This window comes from Nestor notabilis, unplaced genomic scaffold (assembly GCF_000696875.1).
Source record: "Nestor notabilis isolate BGI_N333 unplaced genomic scaffold, ASM69687v1 Scaffold7018, whole genome shotgun sequence".
NCBI lineage: Eukaryota > Metazoa > Chordata > Aves > Psittaciformes > Psittacidae > Nestor > Nestor notabilis.
In genome coordinates, this window is record NW_009941405.1 from 1 (window position 1) to 17,386 (window position 17,386).

A 17,386-nucleotide genomic window follows, 5' to 3' on the forward strand; every position below is an offset into this window, starting at 1 on the left:
TCAACTTCACGTGACTTACAGATAAGTAAATATATAGCTATTCAGGTATTGGGGGTTAAATGAGGTTTACGTTTAGTTAGCCAGGCTGGCACTCCGGCCGGTGGCAGGTAAGATGAGACCTGCCCTGCCTTTGGCGTGGTGTCCTGAGGCACACTCTGCAAACATGAAGTTTGGTTCCTGTGCTGTCAGCAAACACACACGTGCTCTGCCTGGCGTGATCAGTGGAGTGATGGTGTATGCCAGCGAGGGCTCCGAGATGGGTTTCCACAGGATTTTCATTCCTTGTGACTCGCACGTGCCTCGGACCAAACACACAGCAGCGTCCAGGCGTGTTTCTCTGTCACCTGTTGGTAGGAGTCACAGTTCTGCAGGGTTTGAAGAGCATTGCTGGTCTTTGCTTCCTGAAATAAAACTCCATGGGGTCGAGTCGCGTGCTGCTCGCTTTGCATGAGCATGTGACCTTGGGAAAAATCAATTTATCGGTCCTAGTTTCACAATCACTCCCCCAAATACACGTGTGCCTTTCCCAAGTACTTTGAAACTGATAGAAATTACCTTCTTTTACATGAAACCTGAAGGGTGGTAGTCTAATAAAGCTTAATTTGTCCCATTCACCATATTAGACTTCTCAGCTCCTTTATCTGTGCCGTGCTAAGTAGCAGGAACTGAGACTGTGTCAGCCTGGAAAGTAGTGAGTAAGGCTGACACACTCTGTCTGGTGAGAAGCCCAGTCTCTTTGCTACTGTGGCTGCTGGTGAGATGAAGAGCATTGAGATTTTTGCACACATGCCGTTTCTTGCCTTTCTTTCTAGACTGTGATCTTTTATAGTAGCTTCTAGCCAGGGAAGGTCTGGAAAAATGATTAATATGCAACTCCCTCTCTTCTCAGGTGGAGTGGAGAAGTTCTCCTATTGCCTCCTCTACTTTCCAGATTGCTATTAATGAAAAAGACCTGATTTTCCTGTCCCCACCAACCTCCACTTCTGTTTCTGCTGAACAGCTTAAACCTATGCTTCTGCTTCTATTTCCAGTTTTTATGAGCAGACTATGCGAAGGACTCTTTGTCAGGAATGCAGAACTCGCCCGAACGTATCAGGCAGGCCAATCAAATTAAGTTTATTCTTCCTTTCAAAACTTGAAAGAGGAATAGCAGTAGACAAATTGGAGCAAACTTGGCCCCATGTATATGTAGTTCAAATACAAATAATATATTTTCTGTAATCTTTGTTTTCTGAAAACAGGGCAGTTCTGGCATATATCTGATCTACATTTAGATCCAACTTACCACATTACCCCTGATCGCACCAAAGTTTGTTCTTCTTCCAAAGGAGCCAATGCATCCAACCCAGGCCCTTTTGGAGACTTTTTATGTGATTCTCCATATCAACTTATTTTGTCAGCATTTGAATTCATGAAAGATTCAAAACAGGAGGTTTCATTCATGGTTTGGACAGGGTAAGTGTTCAAGTCATTCTGCAGTTCAAGTTTTTAACAGCTGGATAACCATATAGTGCAGTAATTCATACATGTATATTTGCACCAACAGATACGAGTGTATTATCTCACAAACACTACTTTTAAATTAGTCCCTTTAGTTATCTGAATGGCTAATAAGTGGAAGACTGAGTGAGAATATAAGGCCTCAGGAACAGATTTTGATCTCTCCGATAACTTCTGGGTGTTGTTGGACTGTTCACTGGGCATTTATCACATGATGGTATTAAAGTTGTTAGAAATGTTGTGTGGAGGGTGGGAAGTGGAAAAAGCAAGAAGAAATGTCAGGGGATTAAATGACTGGAATGAATTGTTATGGGAGGTATTAGATTTTGTAGGTCTTAGAGTCATTAAATCTAAAGTGTATCTACTTTTAGAAGACACCCTTTAATTATATTTATTTGGTAAGCGGTAACTAGACTCAAACAATAATACAATTTATGTATTTTTTAAGTGTATAAAGTTACCATTCAGGTTCAGTGCCCATATGAATTCTAGATCAGGGTCTCACAAGGGGAGGATAACTGTTGTAGATCCTGTCTCTCCATTACTATCACTTAAAGCTACATGTACTTTTGAAGAAGTGTGGTTTCATACTCCCTTACTGCAGTATTTTGGATGTGTGCAGTTGCCTGTTGAGTAGAGTATTTACCTTTTCTGTGCCAATCTTCCTTATTAGAAAATGGGCATAATGCTACTTTCTCTCTCTCACACACAAGTGTTTTTTGTGAGGCTTTGTGTGCCTTAGCAGTGGGACTGGAGAAAGAAGTGTGAAAGGGAGGCATATGAGTAGTTCGATAGTACCATACCCTGTTTCTTTCTAGGTATTCCTAAAAGGTAGCATTAATTTACCCTTCTGCATAGCAAAATCCTGCATTCTACCATCACATCATTTTTTATGGTATGAATCAATGGATAATTTATCACAGAGATTAGTATCTTTGAGTGAGAACTACAAGGTGGGTTTTTTTTTTCTGGAAAGTTGGTATGTCACTTAATTTTGCTGGGGGAAGGGTATTAAGAAATACGAGTATGTAGAGACAGTGATTATGTCACTTGCCTTATTGTACTTAATTTTGAACAGAGTGTTGTTGAAAGGGGAAAAATAACTTAGAAAGTTGTGCTGATGATGGAGATACATAACCCAAACTGAACAGTAGCTCAAAATGATGAAGTTGAATTAATTTAATTTCTAAGAAATCTTAGTTAATGATAAATGTGAATCATAGGATAAACATTAGTCAACTTTGTTTGTTTTTTAAAGCCTTAGTAGGCAGCCTTTCAGGCAATTTGATGATTTTAGTTAAAGAGTCTTATAGTACTGTTACATGCTAGAATGTAGATGTGCTTGCAGGTTTTTTTTCCTTTTTTTTTTTTCCTTATGTTGCTGATAAACCTTTGTTAATAAAGCCTTTTCCTTTTCCAGAGATAGCCCTCCTCATGTTCCTGTAAAAGAACTCTCTACAAAGTTGGTCATTAGCATCATTGGCAATATGACTTCTACAATTCGTAATTTCTTTCCAAATCTTCAGGTTTTCCCCGCCTTGGGCAATCACGACTACTGGCCACAGGTAAAACAAGTTAGCAATTTGTTTATTATCCTGTTGAGTGTGTTCCTAGCCTCTCAGAAAGCAGGTGTGAAAAATAAGAGTTAAATTTGTGTATCCTTCTGGAAACATTATTCTACAGTCCTTCAATTAGCATTTAAATTATAAATAGTTCCATTCAAGAGCAGAAAGTACATCTGTGTGTGTGTGTGTGTTAAGTTACCCAAGCAAACATTGATACCAGGCAAAATCTACATTGCCTGAGGTCATGCAGAAGTACTGCTTATGGCTTAGAACCACCAGGTCTTATCATAGTTAATACACACTTATTTTTTCTTGCTAAGTCATGCATGTGTCTACAATAACTTAATCTAAGAGAAATGATCTTAGTGGATCTGTGAACCTGTGGTAAGATTCAAGGCCTATTGAAAGGCATACTGGAAATCTGTCTGCTGACATCACTGGATGTTTTTTTATCAGACAAATGGCAGAATTTTTGTGATGTTCCCATAGTTTTGCCACTATTCTTAAAAATACATTTTTTTTTCTTTCCTTACTGGACACTTAGAAATACTTGCATTGATGATTTACTGGGATATGTGGGTCATTGCAGCTGAGGACAGTGCTTTTTTTACTTTCAGTGTTCTGCGAATATTGTTTTTGGCATAGCTCAAAAGTAAACAGTTGCTTCATGTGTCCTTTAAAGCATATTGTGGGTTGACCTGGCAGCACACAGGACACAGAAGCAGGTTCTGTCATTGGATCTGAGAGGATCATAAGGGATGTGGAGGAGGTCAATGAAAATATTTTGTTTGAAATGCCTAGTGGAAATTCAGTACTCCCCCTTCTACCCCCAAGGACTTTCATTCCAGCTTTCTGTGATATTCATTAGGCCTATCAGGGTGTATCACAGCGTAGTAGGTGATTGTATCATTGCTTGTGTCGTTGCTGGAGTTATTCCCAAATCAGGAGTAAAGGAGGTGCTCAGAGAGGGGAAAGAGAAATGTGGAAGACAAAATAAGAGCTAAACATGTCTTGGAAATGCGAGCACACAAACCAAGCTGGGACTTCGGTCTCTTGCATTCTTACTCTGGTAGAGCCTCAGCCTGCCATAGGCAGTGATGGGGCCAGGCTGGTTCACCAGAAACACTGGTAAAGTATTTTGGTAAATAACACTCCAACTGAAGTCTCACTCAGTGCTTTGTTTTGTTTTGCATTTTAAAAAGTCTTTAAAGAGAATGGTTGTCATTTGGCAGTCTCCTTTGGTATAGAAGAAACAACTGTTTTCAGTAACCTTGTAGACAGATAGTAGTGACTTTTCCAACAAAGGAGTTTCATTTGTGAAATTAAATCTGAAGATAGGAAAAAGATGGCTGGGAGGAGGTGGGGGGGAGGGGCAAGTGTGTAGCGAATAGTATTTTGAAACAGGTTGCTGATTGGAGTAACAGTTTTAGTTCTCTGCACAAAACCACACAGGAGTGTTTCTGTGATACTTCGCTTTGAAATGGCAGGCTTTACCGATGTGGAGAACTCACAGAACTTTATGTTACTGCTTGAGAAAGACCATGGGATCAGAAATTCCCCACTATGGGTTCATTTCAGGTTGATGTTCTGGGTTTTTTTGTTGGCTGTTGATGACATTTTGTTTTTCATGTGGACATGCTTGGCAAATGTCCTGTTGACTGGAAGCAATGTGGAGCAAGCCACACACTGTAGGCTGTTCCAGAGCAAGCGTGAAAGCTGTGTGCTCACCATGCACCAGAGAATTTTATTGCTTTCTATTGTGTTCTGACCTGTCCGTCTTAACGATTTAATGGTCTTGGCTGATTTTTCTTGCAAAGCCTATTAAAAATACTACTCAGGTTAGTCAAGCATTGGAGTACCTTTCAGATTGTATATTGTGACCTCGGTTTTTCTGCATAGTCTTACTTATTTCACACCCTTGTCCCTGCTTAAAACAAATTCTCAAATTGCTGTCTAATCCACAAGTTCACAGAGCACTGGCTTGCCTGGGTCCAAACCACCTTCAGTCTGTGACATGGCCTCTTATCTGAGATCACGTTTTGCTATGTCTGTTAGTGCCTGTTAGCTCTGGCTGAACTGGTATGGCTCAAAGCTTTCTTAATAACTGGTATCAGTGCACTGCAGGCAACAAATGTCTGAACAGACTTCTGATTGCACTACTGCCAGACAGAGACTTAGTGCCTAAGCCTCTAATAACATAGGTTTAGTTTCAAAGATCTTAGAAAGGTCAAATTTTATGTTTAAGAAAACATGCACTGTAATAGTGTGCCTATTTTTCGACCTCTGTTTTTTTCTTCTGGATCCTCGAATCCAAGCAGGTATTTTAGGTAAGGCAAGGACAGGCTGGAATCTTCCTGTTAGGGTTAATTGACAGCATGGCTCTTACCAGGCTGTGGCACTTGGCTCAGACTGAAGAGTGCTACAGTCCTAATTGGAGCCAGTGGGAGAAAACATTGACAACACTTATACATTTTAAATGTTTTGTTACTAGAAATACAGGATATCATGGAAATGTTTGTGAATTTAATCAGAATGTTTATGAGGGCCATAGTGGAGTTTTGGGAAACTCCTATGAACCTGAAGTTGCTTGAAAAATTCACCTTCTGCAAAAAGAAGCTAATATTCAAGCTTTTCCTCCAAGAGACTTTCCTTTTAGACTTTGAATCTTCAGTGTATATATTTATTAATTTTGCATAATGTGTGGTTTTTCACTCTGCTGTGCTCCTAAGGGTTGATATATTTCTGGCATTAGTTGATCAATGCATTAATAAGGCCATGCAGTCAATTCTAATTTCAGGCATTTGTTCCTGATCAGCCATAGTGGATGTTTAGAATTTTTATCTTTTCTTGCATTCTTCTTGGTGATGGCTGGATATACTTACATGTTAAGGGATAATTTAGTGATATTTTTGTTGTTGTTCTTGGGTGTTTTTTTGTGTCTGTCTGTGAATGCTAAGACTTAGGCAGGTTCTGCTCTGTCACAGGATCAGCTTCCTGTAACTACCAGTGAAGTTTACAATGCTGTAGCAGATTTTTGGAATCCTTGGCTAACAGATGAAGCAATCAATACCTTCAGAAAAGGTAAAATATGCCAGTAATGCATTTTAAAGCTAGGGCTTAGAAAACTAATGTTTCTATAAGTTTGTCCCAATTGTTTAGCTAAGTCTTACAAGATGTATCAGTACAATGGATTGTCTATAATAGCTTCTCCTGGAAGAAGTATTTGTGTTTTTGAATAGGAGTGCTTATCTTCAGAGTACATTTATTCTTTTCTGATGCAATAATTACTGCTTCTTGTAACATGTACAGTATTATTTGCTTTGTACCAAAGACCTCATAGTGCTTTTTAGGTAAAGGCCTATGATGCACAAGAAGACCTAAATTTGGTTGTAAGAAGTGGATGAAGTGTTGTTTCTGTTTTGTTACTACATGTATTTCAGAGCATACTGAATAGGCACATATTTGTTCTAGTTAGGCTAGTACATAGCCTTGGTGATGATACTGTTAATTGCATTGTATTTGCTTCCAACATACTAAACTAGTAGAATATTTGTACCTAATTATGATTTTTCTTTTTAGCAAAGGACTGAAAAGTTCAACCCAAGTTCCAATCCACTCAAACCTTAGTGATTCGAAAGTTTCAATTTGTGGTTTTGTGTCCTGAATGAGAAGGAACTCTGGGTAAGAGTGGAAGTAGAAACCCTAATAGGAAAAAACCTCAAAGGGGCAGATCTTAAGTTGAAGTATATTGTTATAGCTCTGTTGCCATGGCTCCACTGAAGTCCATGCACTATGAAGTTGCACCTATTGAAGAAGCTTTGTATGCAATGGAGAGTTTTAGGAGCTTGGGTTGAAAAAACATGTTCTTTACTTTTCATTATACTCCAGTCTGAAGTTAAATGATTTTCAGAGTAACAAGGCTACTGAACTGAAACAGTTCTTCCTGCAAGAACCTGTAAGTTTTTGGAATTCCAAGAAATGTGGACTTTTTAACAATTCCTGCATCTCTTAATGGGGAAGAAATGTTACAGGGCACTTCTTATGTGTCAGTTGGATAGTTGCATCTGGAAACTGTCAAGTAAACACTAAGGCAACTCATAGCAACTAAAATGTTGCTAAAAACAGATTCTTAAGATGTTCTGTTGTGATGGCTTGAATAAACATGCTATATTCTATTTTGTTAGAGTAAGGCTGAATATTTTGTCAGTATTGTACTTCCATTCCTAAATTGTGCTTTAAAGCATTTAATTTTTCAGATGGTGTTGGCCTTATTTTCACAGGTGGTTTCTACACGCAGCTGTTTGAATCCAGCGATAGCTCTCAACCACTCAGGATAATCAGTCTGAACACAAATTTATATTACAGCCCCAACAGTGTAACTGTGAATATCACTGACCCAGCCGATCAGTTTGCCTGGCTGGAGGGAATACTAGAAACCTCTTCACAAAAGAAGGAGAAGGTAGGGGCTGTGAGCAGAACCCATCAGCATTACTTATTTAAACTTTGAAAAGGAAAAAAAAAAGAAGCAGAGACAAAATGCAGATACGATTCTAAAAGAATATTAATGTTGCCAAAGATAACTGCAAAATCAAAATTTCATTTGTCACAATGCAGTTGACAAACGCATTGGCCTTGGTCTGAGACAAAAGCAAGCATATTTCATTTATATTTTTATGGAATTACGAGTATTAGAAATTAGAAAGGAGTTTGTTGACCACAAAACTTAGCTGGGCTGCAGCAATTGCTGTGATTTGAGTGTTATAATAAGTTGTCCTGTAATAGCCAGGTTTTGAAGTGAGGTTATAAACTATTGGCTTGTGTTTGGTTGATTAGCGTGGGGATTGGATAATCATCTGACCAGAAAAAGTGTTTAATTTGAAACATGTTTACATTTTGCTACGGTGTGGTAAATTTAATAGTGCTATATTACAGTCAGGAGAGAGGAAAAATTTCCCTTCTTCATAAAACCCTGCAGCATATTAGTTAGTTTGTGCAGTTGGAACCAAGTCTCAACCTCAGATAGAGGGGTTTTAACCAGTTCTTCCATGTTTCTGGTGACTCCCTGACCATGCAGGCTCTGTAATACTGTAACACAATTTTTTCTTACTGTGCCCTTGAGGTGTCACATCATAAATCTTGCCCTAGTAACTTATTTTTTCATTTGAAATAATTGATGAAATCTTCTTTTGGCCCAAAATCACATGTAGATTTATCAGAACTTTTTTCCCCAAGAATATACTGAATTACGTATATAAAAAAAAATCTATTTTTTTTTCTCATTATGAATTTAAACATTTTTATTGTTTGTATTTTGTATAACATAACTGTTATGATTTACAGCTTTCAGAATGCCATTTCTAAGATAGCATTATTATGAAATTGTGGTAACCATTTTTAAGTTACAGCTGAAAGTGTGAATTTCAAATGAAGGTGCTAATTGTGCTTTCTATATCTAATTCCTTAGGTATATATAATAGGACATGTACCAATAGGATACTTGCCATATGCAAGGAATACTACAGCTATCAGGGAGTACTACAATGAGAGACTGGTAAAGATTTTTCGCAAATACAGTAATGTAATTGTGGGGCAGTTTTTTGGACATACCCATAGAGATAGTATCATGGTCCTCCTGGATGAAGAAGGTAATGATGCTTGTTGAATTATTTATTTTTTTCTTCTTGATTAAAAGCAAATTAATGCTTTTTTTGCATGTTCTTACTATAAATAATTGAATAAAGAAATAAGGGAATATTGGTATTTGTCTGCAAGAATTCAAGCCTTACACACTGCCATTCTTTTTTTCCTGAAGAGAACCTTGCAAGGCAGACTGGTTTTTTGTTGAAGTCAGAAGAGATTCCCCAAGCTTCCTTTTTTTTTTTTTAATGAGTGCTTATGCCTAGACAAGAATTTCTAGTCTTTCCTCTCCGCTCTCACAGTGACATGGGCAAATTACACTAGCCAGTTGCTATTGTATAATGTGTCAGAGGGAATGTTCTCAGGCCGACTAGACATGCTCTATGTTCTTCTGTTTCCTGCATCATTACTGTGCCTCTCTGCTGAGTTCCCTGCTGTTTCAAAGTTAATTAAGATAAGGGTAAGTGGGAGTCAGGGGAAAGAAAGTCTCTGCCTGTTGCATCTCTTAGATCAGCTAATTTCCCTTCAAGAAAAGCACCCAGGTCTGAAAATACTGCTTTGTAATCCCTTAGTTTTAAGTATGGCCATGGCTGTATGGAGCACTCTAACATCTCTAACAGAAAATTTCTAAAAAGTAACTGGTTAAACGTTTGTGTCTGCGCCATAGAACAGCGAGAGGTCTATTGTTTTGGTTTATGGAAAATATCCAAATATTAATTGGCTCTAACTGCTATATAAGAACTCATAAAAACAATGCCCAAAATGCTGTCTGGGGTAACAGTATTCTAAATAATTCACCTTTTTACATGGCATTACCATGAAATTAATCTCCAGTAAAAAGGAATTCAGTCCTAATGAAAGAATGAGCTTTTTATTTATTTGTTCGGGGGTTTTTTAGTGTCATTCAAGGCATACCTACATATTTTTGTTCTTTGTCTCATTTGTGCGTGAAATCATCACCTCTACTGCAAATTTCGCTGAGAACAGATCGATCTTGGTGCCTTGTCATTACAGTTTGCATGTGCAAGTAATTGCTTCCAAGTTATTTTAATAATTTTGCGTCTAAAATTTAAAAAAATTAATTGCTGTGGCTGAGTACAGTTTGTGTTTATCCATACAGTTTTAGGCTGTCTTCTATTCATGCCATTTTCCTCTCAACAGAATTCCAGAAAATTCAAGATAACTGTAATACTGTAGCCAGCATCAGTGTACTGAGACACAGAGCTCAGTTTTATCTTCTCCAGAAGAACCTTCTAATTTCCTAGCTTCCAGAGCTTCTGCTTATATGTGGAGACTGACCTTATGATTTCACAGCTGTGATGTTGTCAGATACAGGGATAGTTCGGGCTGCTTTTGTGTTCACAGAGAAGCTTGCTACATACTTACCTGCTATTACGTCTCATTAAAACTGGTGTGCATCCTCATGTTTCAGTTGCTGTTCACATACTACTAGTCTGAATGACTGAAGTCACGATGCAGGTGATGATACCCTGGTGTTTCTAATAACATCATAAATATAAAGGAAAAAAATACATAAAACAGTATGTAAAATTTAGCATGGGGACAGCAACTAAAAGTTTTTAGTATTTCTTGAGTAGAAATAGGCAAAATACAGAGATCTTATATACAGGCAAGACCATTTTGCACAGATAGTTGAATTGGTGGGAAGCCTGTACTATAGACAATCTGAACTGGTACGCACTGGAATGTGTACTGTGGTATTTTACACAGATTTAGTTCTATCCAGTGGAAGTACAGAAGGATTTCACAGAGAGAGAGCTATTCCAGGGGAAAGAAAATGCTGATGTACTTAAGCCAGTTGCTCTGGTTCTTGCTGTGTTGGTTCTCTACAAAAACATTTGTTTGAGAAAGAAATGATTGAAAGGGAACTGTTTCCTCACCTTCCCTCTTCCTGCAGAAAAGCCAGTAAATTCTTTGTTTGTGGCACCTGCTGTAACCCCAGTGAAGAGTATATGGCAAATGGAGTCCAATAACCCTGGTGTTAGATTTTATCAATATGATGTTCTTGATTATAGCTTGCTGGTAAGTAAAGATTTGAAAGCATAGTTTAAGACATCTAAATATAATGTCATTAAAAATTACACTGAAATATCAACCTTTGTGTTATTATGGCTGTTGGTACAACTTCGGTGTTTAGTCTTTGTTTTTCTTCCTGGGAAAAGGAAAGGAACTTGGTCAGTGTTTCTGTGCCTGCAATACTACCCAGTACTTCCTGTTCTCTATGGAATATTCTTATGACATAGAATCAAAGACAGGCAGAAATTTTCTGGTCAGAATCCTATTTGCAGGGAGCTCTGCAACAGTGAGGAAGGTTCACCTAAATCCTGGGCTTCTTTACAAGCCAGTGTTGTTTGCTGGTGATAGCCTGAGTGTTGGGATGCAGTCTATGAAAACTTTTAAAGGGTGTAGAAGAGCAGATGAAGAAAAGTACTTTTAATCATATGATGTCTTCTGTAATCACACACTCTCCTATACAGAGTTGCTTCTTATAGGAACTTCTAGATAAATTTAGATGGAAAAAATGTAAAATGCGTCTGTAGTCTCATGTGATTTTTTGATATAAACCGAATCCCATGTAACTGCTTTGGCTCTGATTGACTCGGGATATTCTCTGTAATTCAGAGTAAAATCATAACTTCTCTGAGTTCAATGACAGTGCATCCTGCAGCTTGACTGGGACTGGGGTTTCTCTCTGGAGACCTATGCTAACACAGGCTGCTCCTTTCCAGTGCAGATTTTACTCCTGCATTTCCATCTCCCCCTTTCCGTTAAGTTCTCCTTGGGCTGTCCTCCTTCTTTCCATTCTGTGCCTCAAGCAATGCCCACAGAATAAAACCTTCTGGTTCTCACCCTTTTGCCCCACTCCTAAAACAGACATGGGCGCAGTGGATTTTGGTTTACCGTTTGGTCAGGAAGACCTCTAACACTGCCACTGCTGCCTTTTGTAGCTCCTTTTTCTTCTTTGCTCCATCCCCCCACCATTACTGCACTGCAAGTACTAGCTTTGGGTGTAAGCCCAGCTCTTGGGGTGGGACATGACCTTCTATTCAGTTGTGAATAATGAGGAGTGACAGCTTCCTAATCAATATATCACTCTAGAGATTTAATGAAGCAGGGAAGAAAGCAATACAGCCATGCCTACTTTTTCTTTCTCTCTCTCTTGTGTTTTGTTTTTTTTTTTTTTTTTAACTGTAGGATCTTTGGCAGTTTTACTTGGACCTCAGAGATGCTAACAAGAAAAATGAATCGAACTGGAAATTAGAATATATTCTGACTAAAGCTTATGGCATTGAAGACCTGAAGCCAGAAAGCCTGTATGAAATGGCCAAGCAGTTGTCTGTCCCACACAGCACACTGTTTGAACAGTATTACAGTAACTTCATTGTGAGTTATGACAATACCATTGTCTGTGAAGAGGGGTGCAAGACCTGCCAAATATGTGCAATCCAGTATTTGGATTACTCCTCATACACAGATTGTATCAATCGGGAAGCAATATGGAGTTGAAGTCTCTGTGCAGTTTATGCTGATACTGACTTTAGCCTATGATTTAAGGAACCTGCTCATCCTTTCACTCAAGCAGTAAGAGCCTGTGGGACTTCTCTGAATTTCAGGAAAGCAATAAATCTCCCTAGATCTTTCTTCTGGTAAACATGTTTTTCTTCCACATCTAAATAAAAGTTTATTGGCTACATAATAGTGGAGAGAGACTTTGCTGTTGTTTCAAGTGTCCTGTACCCTCTATAACAGCCATCCCAGTATGTGGTAATAGAAGTTACTCACTCAGATCTTTAGGAATCCAAGTCTGTTTTCTCAGGATGTGTAAATGTAGGCAATGCCATTTCAGGCATGGGATTTGTACGGGGGCAGGTTTTAACCATCTGCCGTCACAATTTGCAAACTGAAATCTGCAAAACCGGCATTTGCTGAGACTGGAGTGCATTTATATTGTTGATGTAATGCCAATACTAGGTATCTCCCTGTGCCAATTTTCCTTTTCCTTCTTAACCCCTTAAACCCACCTCTGCTTAGGGGCATATTCTAATGACAGCATGAAAGTGTCTCAGTGGAACCCAAACCTCCATCCTATGAATACTTCATGTATTTTGTCAGAATGTGTGTGTTTAACCAGCACAAAGTGTTTTTTTCTGATGGCACAGCTGTGTACACTGGTACTGCTATCAAGCAGTCTCCTGGTATGGTATTTTACAGCAGACTTTAAATCAGGTTTAAATTGATCAACATCACTAGGTAGACATAGCATATACATTATCTTTGCAGCACAGGTAAACATGCACTTGACATGTTTTTCAGGTTTTTTTCATAAAGTAGTCTCATACTTAATGTGATTATTGCATGTGTGAATTTACGATTGCACAGACCACTTGTTCCTTTTGTGATTAAATGTGCACACATGATAACATTAAGAAGGCCATTTTCTCTCATGTGTCTAACTAGGAAGGACCTTTACCTATTTTTCTGTCACATCAAGAGCTGTACATTTGGAACCTTTGGTTAATAGAATATCATACAGACCCTACTCCAGATAGTATTATTCCAGAATAATTGGAGCTGCAGAAGGGGTTGTGAGAAATCCAATTGCTGTTTATTTTCATGTGATTAAAGCCTTTACTGTAGCTGTTGAGGAACTTATGCAAAATATTTCCAGACAAATTTTCTAAGTCTAGTACTTAAACTGTAGAAGCAGATACCTCAGATTCGTCATGCATCAATCATCCACAGAAGAAAGACTGGTTTGCTAATTTTGCATTCAGAAACTAATCCTCCGGTAGCACTAATGTTTAGAAATGCCATTAATAATTCACAGTAGGCAGTCCTATATTTTAAATTGCTTGGAAATGCATGGTGGGCATTTAAATACTTTAGAGCTATGTGCTCTGGCTGATCTCGAATGTGTCTGCGTATGTAAATAACTTGAATTAATGTGAGTTCTATACAGACTGTGACTGTGAGGAAGTACTGGAAAGTTTCAGAGCTGAAAGCTGATGGTTCCCTCTCTGTTGGCTGTATTCACTGGTTGCAGTTCTCATGGGTGTGTTCAGTAAAGAATGCCTGTGTTACCTGTATCAGTTCTCCAAGGGCAAGTAATCAAAGTTGTGGGCAGATAGCTGAAGGGCAATTGCAATTGGTAGATCGGCTGAGCTGCCTACAATTTGCCAGAAGGGTTTTGTTGTATTCAGTCTTGTGCTTTGCACAACTGCCTCTTCTCTCATACTGGTTTATTTCTGTGAGTTCTGTGACTTCTGTGTAAGCTTAATACCTACAAGACATCCTGGAAATACTATAAAAACTATCAAGTTGTATTCTTCCACTAAGGACTTCTTTATTGCTGAACTTGAGGGAGAATTGAACCACGTGCTAAGTAGATAAAGATTTTTAGGAGGAGTGGTATGCTGCTGATGGGTTTTTGGGCATCTTGCTTCCTAGATTTCTTTTTGGTTTTTTTAATATGTGTGCCAGTGGATGTTATTTAGTGAGCATGAACAAATAAATGCCTACAAATGTCAAAATAGCAAGATAGGACCCAGACATACTTTTTTAAAATTTGAACTTTAATTGAAGCCAAGAGTTAGATGGCATCAGCCAAGGAGGTTTGGTTTTGTTTCAGCCAGAGGGATATATCCACCAGGATTACATTTAGCCAGGGTATATCCTCCAAGATACACCTTGTTATGCAGGCTAGTATTCTCTGTTTCTCCTGTATGTAACTATACTCATGCAAGTTCAAGCATAACTGACCAAGAAAGATGCAGGAGTACGCATTATCTTGTAACTCAGACATAAACCAATGAGAGAGCTTCTTGGAATGTTACACTTTAAAAAAAAATGAGATAAATCACATGAACAGCTTAGATGGCACTGGGGTGTAAGGGGAAATAGAGAGTGATCATGGCATTTTTGTTTCATCTCATACTTTATTCCTTCATGGAACTAGGAATGTCTTAAAGGTGAGTTAACCTTTCCTGACAGCAGCTTTTTTTAAGGAATCATAGAAAATACCCAAGAGACATGACCTGGTAAAGTTACTGGCTCCTGTAGACCAGATTTCCATTTCACTTTTCATACTGTATCTTGTGTCCCCACCTTGAATGAAAGATAAGGGGGATAGTTGTAGGGCCACATTTGTCAGAAAGACAAATTACACCACCTAGTGGAGGAAAAAAACTTTTTCATTTATCTACAATTAAACTTGAGACATATAAACAAGGAGAGTCATTTCTCAAACATTCTAGGATTTAATTTCTAGTTTCTGAAGGAAGTACTGTTACTCTTTGTAGCAGTACTGCCATGTAGTACACTTTCTCTGGGTCTTAAATGGTTGCTGGCTCCTAGAGGTCATGTCACACAATGGATCCTGAACCCTGCGGGAGGTGCAGGTCTCATCCCACATCCAGGGAAGACCTGGAGCCTGTGGAAGGTATCCTCGGAGTCCAGCTCAGCTAGCCAGCAGAAAAGGGATGTGATGGAAACGAGACCTATCACTAAACAGGCGGGTGTCTCCTTCCAATTAGTTTCTATACTTTAATTCTCTACTGGAGTTAACTGTCTGATCTTATGTTTACATTAACAGGTACTGCAGCCTAATAGAAGTGCCTTCTTTAACAGGAGAGTTGATGCTGAGGAGCTGATGTGACTGCTGCACATTCATTAGCAGTTGGAGGACATTAGATGTACCCTTGAAGGGCAGCTGCCAACTGCATTGCATCTGAAAGAGCACTCGCCAAGAGCATTCTGTAATGTGAATAAAAGCACAGTAAGTGGGGATGATCAGTAAACTGTTCAAAGGTGTGCTCCCCATCCATACTAAGGTGAAGGTGCACCCAGAGGCCAATGTTAATTGCGTTAGATTGGGGCACTCCATAGTGTCTGGATGTGAGCTCAAAATTCCTGTTGTTTTTCACTTGCCAACCTGAAGAAATTGAAATGAGTGGAGAAGAAGGGCAGTAAGTGAACATACTGTTACTAAAATGGAAGTGGTGAATGTAACTAAGTACATGTAGTTCCTTGTGGTCCATTTCCTGTGTGGAGAAATGATGAGCATGTAGCATCTTCAAGGATAAGCACCTGGTTTAACACTGACATACAAGTTCTACTGTGGAAACAGCTATCTCAAGTGAGTTGTCACATCGGTCACATCGGTCTGAGAATAAATACTCTTGGAAGCTTCTCTCATGCCCAGTCAAGAGGAACGATGACAATGTCAATGAAGAAAGGGACTGTAACTGTCTAAACAATATTAGTTGCTTTCCTTCCTTACTTTCCATAAGCTGAAGACTAGCTTTTATCTGCTTACCAGCACAGCTTTCAACGAGAAAATACTGCTTTAGATAATTCACTTGTCATCTGTTTGCCCCAGCTTGCTTGTTCTGCTGGAGGAACATCCTTAGGAGTTCTACCAGCTTTGTTATTTGCTGGTCTGCAAAGAAGCCTAGTGTAAAATGAGTGTTGTTTTCATACTGTGTTTGAAATATCACAACTGTGGAAATCCAAAGAAAACACAGAGAAAAAATAACCAAAAATGTTAACCATCATATGTATGCTGAATTTGTTTCTGATGGTTGTGGGAATGACAAAGTCACTGTATTGATGAACGTTGCCAGTGTGCTACTGCGCAAAAGTGAGTTCCTGCAAAAGTGGCTATTGGGAGACGAGTCACAAGTAGGATGGAAGATGCAGTAGATTGATGACTGAAATAATAACAAGGGAATAAAAAATATTGAAAGCAAAACCAGTGGAAATGTGCCAAACTCCAGTCCTAAGCACTCAATGAAGGAATGGAAAAGAGTACTGTGTGAGCTGGCAGTGTGCGCTTGCAGCCCAGAAAGCCAACCGTATCCTGGGCTGTATCAAAAGAAGCATGACCAGCAGGTCAAAGGAGGTGATCCTGCTCCTCTACTCTGCTCTTGTGAGGCCTCACTTGGAGTATTGTGTCCAGTTCTGGTGTCCTCAACATAAAAAGGACATGGAGCTGTTGGAGCAAGTCCAGAGGAGGGCCACGAGGATGGTAAGGGGGCTGGAGCACCTCCCTTATGAAGACAGGCTGAGAAAGTTGGGGCCGTTCAGCCTGGAGAAGAGAAGGCTGCGTGGAGACCTCATAGCAGCCTTCCAGTATCTGAAGGGGGCCTACAAGGATGCTGGGGAGGGACTCTTCATTAGGGACTCTAGTGGTAGGACAAAGGGTAATGGCTTTAAACTTAAACAGGGGAACTTTAGGTTAGATCTAAGGAAGAAGTTCTTCACAGTGAGGGTGGTGAGGCACTGGAATAGGTTGCCCAAGGAAGTTGTGAATGCTCCAACCCTGGAGGTGTTCAAGGCCAGATTGGACAGAGCCTTGGGCGACATAGTTTAGTGTGTGGTGTCCCTGCCCATGGCAGGGAGGTTGGAACTAGATGATCTTAAGGTCCTTTCCAACCCTAACTATTCTGTGATTCTATGTGCTTACAGATGTGGCCAAATTAACAGCCTCTCAAGTGGTGGAGCTATGTTGAAAGTCTGTCTAGAAAATCCCTTCTATTATCTGCATTTCTACTGAGCTGTGATCTGAATCTACCTGTCAAATGTGTTAATCAATGAAATGTCCCTCCATCGTGTCTTCCAGCTTGCACTGGGTAAGAAAACTGCACGCTAATCTCATACGCTAC

At 39.3% G+C, this 17,386-nt stretch overlaps 1 protein-coding gene across 1 annotated transcript; it reads left to right on the top strand.

Annotated features, from left to right (window-relative positions):
- The first annotated feature begins 229 nt into the window (after positions 1-229).
- Positions 230-12,402, top strand: SMPDL3A (sphingomyelin phosphodiesterase, acid-like 3A). The gene is made up of 8 exons (XM_010020865.1): positions 230-350; positions 1,242-1,455; positions 2,921-3,065; positions 6,050-6,146; positions 7,346-7,524; positions 8,530-8,710; positions 10,621-10,745; positions 11,919-12,402. The coding sequence occupies exons 1-8, from the start codon at positions 230-232 to the stop codon at positions 12,228-12,230; spliced, it is 1,374 nt and encodes a 457-aa protein (XP_010019167.1). The 3' UTR covers positions 12,231-12,402.
- Positions 12,403-17,386: the final 4,984 nt, after the last annotated feature.

What these genes read in the sequence shown, in the direction of transcription:
- SMPDL3A (XM_010020865.1), top strand. Translation starts at nt 230, where the DNA reads ATGGTGTATGCCAGCGAGGGCTCCGAGATGGGTTTCCACAGGATTTTC. An exon ending in TCATTCATGGTTTGGACAGG is followed by an intron (nt 1,456 to 2,920) that starts GTAAGTGTTCAA and finishes TTCCTTTTCCAG; the next exon opens with AGATAGCCCTCCTCATGTTC. An exon ending in GGTCCTCCTGGATGAAGAAG is followed by an intron (nt 8,711 to 10,620) that starts GTAATGATGCTT and finishes CTCTTCCTGCAG; the next exon opens with AAAAGCCAGTAAATTCTTTG.